A 5,928-nucleotide genomic window follows, 5' to 3' on the forward strand; every position below is an offset into this window, starting at 1 on the left:
GGCCAACTCCAAGGAAGAAGGTGAGGTGAGGCTATCAATGTCAGCTCTGGAATGAGGCTCTCTGTACCAAGACTGTAATTGGTTCAAGTGATGCAGAAACAGGAGTTCTTTCAAGAGCAGGACAGTTTCATAGCTGGCACATCAGATCTGAGGGCTGACTGTGCTGTGGGTAACTCTGAGGTTAGACTTATCAACATAGGAATGGAATTCTCATTATTACATCCCTTTGAAAATTTAACTTACTGGTTCATTATGGTCCTTATCATAGAAGGAATTCTGAGAAAAAGAAAATATGTTATTTATTAGGTATTATAATAATTGATACATCCAGAAAAGGGATGGTCACTTATGAGGCATGAGTAACATAATTTATATATCCAGAAAAGGGTTTTGGAAAATTCAGGATTAAGATATCTTCAGAAATATGGACAGATAATTTTTGACAAAGGATCCAAAAACATACAATGGAAAAAAGACAGCCTCTTCAATAAATGGCGCTGGGAGAATTGAAAGCCACATGCAAAAGAATGAAACTAGACTGTAATCTGTCACCATGTACCAAAATTAAGTCAAAATTGATCAAAGACCTAAACATAAGTCCTGAAACAATAAACTGCCTAGAAGAAAACATAGGTACTAAACTTATGGACCTTGGGCTCAAAAAGGATTTTGTGAATTTGACCTCAATGGTAAGAGAAGTAAAAGCAAAAATAAATGAATGGGACTATATCAAACTAGAAATCTTCTGTGCAGGAAAATACACCATCAACAAAATAAAGAGGTAACAAATTGAATAGAAGACAATTTTTGCAAACAATGCCTCTGATAAGGGATTAATATCTAAAATATATAAGGAACTCATATAACTCAACAACAAAAACCAAACAAACAAATTAATAAATGGGCAGAGGACCTAAATAGACATCTCTCCAAAGAGGGCATACAGATGGCAAATAGACATATGAAAACATGCTCAATATCACTAATCATCAGACAAATGAAAATAAAATCTACAACAAGCTATCAACTCATACCAGTTACAATGGCTGTCAACAAGACAAATAAAAACAAGTGTTGGAGAGGTTTTGGAGAAAAAAGAACACTCATACACTGTTGGTGGGAATGCAGGTTGGTGTAGCCACTATGCAAGGCAGTGTGGAGGTTCCTCAAAAAATTAACAATAGAACTACCATATGACTCAGCAATCCCTCTTCTGGGTATCTACCCCCCTCCCCCCAAATCTGAAAGCATCCATAAGACATACATTCTCCAATGTTCATTGCAGCTTTATTTACTGTGGCCAAGACATAGAAATAACCAACGTGTCCTTCAATAGATGATTGAATAAAGAAGATGTGGTATATATACACAATGGAATACTATTTTGCCATAAGAAAAGATGAATACTGCCATTTGCTATAATATGGATGGTTCTTGAATTTATTATGCTAAGCAAAATAAGCCACAGAGAAAAAGTCCAGAACCATATGATTTCACTGATATGTGGGATATAAAACTGAAAGCAACAAGGAGCAAGAAAAACAAACAACAAAATGAAAACTGGTAGACATAGATAATAGTTTAGTGGTTTCAGAGGGTAAAGTGGGAGGTGGCTGGTAGATGAGGGTAAATGGGGTCAAATCTGTGGTGATGGAAAGAAAACTGACTCTGGGTGTTGAACATACAATGTGATATATAGATGATGTATTGCAGAATTGTACACTTGAAACCTATGTAAATACTAACCATTGTCACCCCAATAAACTTTAATTAAAAAGAAAGTGATATCTTCAGAATCTGAAATTGTGAAATCTGAAATCTCTTAGTCAAAAATGTTGATTTTTTTTCATCTTGACTAAAATGGGAAAATGTTGATAGTATGTCCAAATATCTTATAGTTTAAAAGTGACACAAATGTTTGAACACCTGTTTGACTTAATCCATCTGCTTTTTATTGGACACTATTGATCAAGTGTAAATTATGTGCCAGGCACTGTAGTCAGAGTTGGTTATGCAGGGTTGCACATAATAGAGATGGTTTCTACTATTATGGATCAGTATTCAGAAATCTAAGTGGAAAGACATTAGAAACTACGTGATATAGATAGAAGAATTTTTCAATAATCTAGAGGTATTATGGACAGAAAATGGATATTGGAAGCACTACTGAAAGTAATGTGTCTATTTAGGGAATTCGTGAAGTGGAACTTATGGGTTTGAATTTGAAGGATGACAGAAGTGGAAGGAAACCAAAGGAAAAGCAAAATTGTAATAGGGATATATTTTCTTTATGCTTATTGTTAGGGGTGAAATATAGCAGAATGAACAAAATTGACCAATGACCACTGTCACAAAAATAGGAAGATTACTCAACTGAAAGAAAAATGTCTAATAATGAAAGTTCTCAGGAAATGAAATTGATAGCATTGTAAATTCTTTGTGAAAATGCTTGTTGAAGGCATTCAATCAAGAACTGGAAAACCACTCTTTCCTCTGTTGTTGAAATTCGTGTACCCAGAAGAAGTAATGATCTTTCTGAGTTTATATTCCCTCCAAATTTGATTTAATAGTTGTTTAAGTAAAAAATAATTTAAATTTTGAGTCTGCTTATTTTTGAAAATGGTGATTTAAGTAAAGATGAGTAAAATAAGTAAAGATAAGTAAGATGAGCAAAAAAATCTCCCTCACAAACAAAGAAACAAACAAACAAACCTACTTTATTTGAGAGCATGTTTGGTAATTGAATGGTCAGATGTTTGGTATGAAGGAAGAAGAAGGGTATGTTGGATGGAGACACCTATAGATAAAGAAGCGTGTTTATAGATGCAGAGCTATAAAACAAGATTTCTAGATCACAACACTTTGAAATTTTGAACCATATGTTTTTTGTTTGGCGGCTGTTCTGTGCCTTGTGGAATTAGCACCATCCTCGATTTCTACCATAAAGTGCCATTAAGTATCTGGCAACAGGTCTCTGGGGGGTTAAGCCTGACAAGAAGTTACAATGAATCAAGAAAGGAGATGGCAGTTATTTCTTTCCCTGTGGACAGAGGTAGACATTATAGGAGACAGCAGAGTGAAAACAGGGCAACATCAATCCCCCAAAATCTTATTATATAAGGTGTTGAGTACAGGAAGTTTTGAAATTGGGTCTTAGTTTTACTTTTGGGCACATGAGTCTATTGAGACAACTCTTTGGCAGAGCAAATGAAAATGATAAAACCAGAGTCTCTGAAACAGTGAGGTCATTTTAAGCAAAGCATTAGTGATTGTCAACAGTGACTGGCACATAATATGTAGTTGCTTAAATGTTTGTTGGCTAAGTCAGGAGAGGAATGGAATGCTCTGCCAATTACTGACAGTATATAAAGGTCCAAGGCAGGTCGAAGGCAGACACACTTCAGAAACACCCTCCTGCAACCCACCTGAGCTCTCCTCTCCTTACAACATGTGTGGCAACTACTACGGCAACTCCTGTGGCTATGGCTGTGGATACGGCAGCTATGGCTGTGGATATGGTGGCTATGGCTCTGGATATGGCGGCTATGGCTGTGGATTTAGCCCCTCTTATGGCTGTGGCTATGGATCCAGATATGGCTGTGGCTATGGATCCGGATATGGCTGTGGTTATGGAACCGGATATGGCTGTGGATATGGAACCGGATATGGCTGTGGTTATGGAACCGGATATGGCTGTGGTTATGGCTCTGGCTGTGGCTCCTGGGGCTACCGGCCATTGTGCTATAGAAGATGTTACTCTTCTTGCTGCTAGAACATCACTATCCAAGCCTCGTTTGTGTCTGAAATAACAGCTCTAAAGACAATGCTGATTCAAGCATCCATAGCTCAAGATTTCTATTACTAGGAATATGCTTGACAGGACTTGACCTCTAACCACCCGTTTCTTAGAATAGCATCTTTGTGGTCTGAAGCTCTGTGGTATATCATTTCACTATTTTCCAAATATTAACCTTTCCTCCATTAATCTGATTTCTTGTTATGACTGTGTTAATGATACTAATATCCTACTGTTGGGCAAATCACCATTCTCAATAAAAACGATTGTTGTTTTGAACAAATCTCTGTGTACTTGGTTGTGAATTCTTCATTTGAAGTGTTATATCCTCTCTGGAAAATTGGGTTAACAAGATGTTATCTGAACCATGGGTTCTTCCTTGAAATAACACAGGCATTTATTGTTATACCAGCATCAAAAATAATATCTCCTCCACTTATTTGTCATATCTCACATGATCAGGCAGTCACACATAGAACCATAATCACACTACTTCAGAAGTGTTCTTGGAAATTGCATTGTATCAGGAAAATAAATAAAAATGCTACTTAGTGTATTTTGCCGTGTATAATGCGCTCCTCTTTGTAATGCGCACCCAAGATTTTGGCCCAAACTTTCAGGGAAATAATCTTTCATTTTAATTCAAGTTTTTATTTGTTTACATGTAGGTGTGTTGTGGTTTTTTTTGTATTACATAGGAATTTTATAGCATATTATGGTAAAGGTAATTTTATATAACAAATAATTACAAAACACAAGTACAGATACAAGGTATGATGAATTATTTGTACCGGTAACAAATTTGCGATATTTACCCATCATAGAAGCACAAGAACTGTTTGTGGTTGTAAGTTCTTCGTAAGTTCAACTAAACCGATTTTTATATTCCAGGGTATTATTTTGCAGTATCTTTTATTGTTTATTTTTTATTATTAGCTTGAGATGTACAGAACAATGCAATAGTTATCCTTTTCACCCTCACAAAGTAACAACCCCTCTCCCCATCCACAGCCCTCCCCCCCCCGATATCCTGCTTATCTATTACAATTCCATACACTCCATTCCCACTTTCTACTCCACGTCCCGTGACTAGATGTATATGTAATTATAGTTGACATACAATATTATTCAACATCAGCTTCAGAATTACAGTGCAGTGGTCAGGGCTCTACACCATCTATGAAGTGGTCTCCCTAACAAGACATGAGTCCATCTGGCCCCCTAAAAAATATTTACAACATTATTGATTATATTCCCCAAACTGTCTTTTCTACCCTGAGGCCATATTGTAGTTACCAATTTGTATCGTCTCATACCTTCCCCTTGTCCTTCATCCCCACCCCCTCCCAACTAGCAACGCTCAGTTTTTCCTCTGTGTCTCTGAGACTATTTCTGTTTACATTTCTCATTTATTTAGTTTTTAGATTCCACATATAAGTGAGATCATATGATATTTGTCTTTCTCTGACTGACTTATTTCACTTAGCATAATATTCTCTAGATCCATCCATATCATTGCAAATGGTACAATTTCATTCTTTATAGCTGAGTAATACTCAATTGTGTAAAATAATTCAGATAAATTTAGACAGATTATTGATATGGAGGGAATAAAATAGCTCAATGGTATGAAGAGGATATGTTGAAATATTAAAGACGTATTTGAATTGGAGACAAATGAGGTGATGCCAATTGCAAAGAAAGATTACAAAAGATAGTAGCAAGTGTACAAGAGAAGAGAAATCCATTAAGTATTAGGTATGATTAGGTGGTACAATGTTTTTCCCCTGGAAAAGAGAAAGACCTAGAGCTTTAGTGGGGCAGATACAGGAATGGGATGAAAAAGTCCCATTGGCTTCCTGAGTTGGAGAGCCTACTGCTTCGTTGGGTCTCACAGTACAGTCCTTTTCTCATTAGCCTTCTAGAACTTTCTCATTTAAATCCCACAACAGAAAAGACCTTTCAGACTCACATTCAACCAGCAGTGATAAATGTATTACTGTGTCCTCTCCATGACATGACAGGGCTCACTGCACAATGTCTGACCATGAGGTCGCTGGACTAGGAGACCCTACAAAATGGTCAACTCCAAGGAAGATGACCCTGCCATCAGTGTCAGCCCTGGAGTGTGG

General features: G+C 36.7%; 1 protein-coding gene across 1 annotated transcript; it reads left to right on the forward strand.

The window, feature by feature from the left end:
* The first annotated feature begins 3,448 nt into the window (after nucleotides 1-3,448).
* Nucleotides 3,449-3,772, forward strand: LOC109376976 (keratin-associated protein 6-2-like). Its single transcript, XM_019633153.1, has one exon. It carries the CDS (start codon nucleotides 3,449-3,451, stop codon nucleotides 3,770-3,772), a length of 324 nt encoding a protein of 107 aa, XP_019488698.1.
* The last annotated feature ends 2,156 nt before the right edge of the window (nucleotides 3,773-5,928 follow it).

The sequence above is a fragment of the Hipposideros armiger genome, unplaced genomic scaffold (genome assembly GCF_001890085.2).
Source record: "Hipposideros armiger isolate ML-2016 unplaced genomic scaffold, ASM189008v1 scaffold_1252, whole genome shotgun sequence".
Lineage (NCBI taxonomy): Eukaryota > Metazoa > Chordata > Mammalia > Chiroptera > Hipposideridae > Hipposideros > Hipposideros armiger.

What these genes read in the sequence shown, in the direction of transcription:
- LOC109376976 (XM_019633153.1), top strand. Translation starts at nt 3,449, where the DNA reads ATGTGTGGCAACTACTACGGCAACTCCTGTGGCTATGGCTGTGGATAC.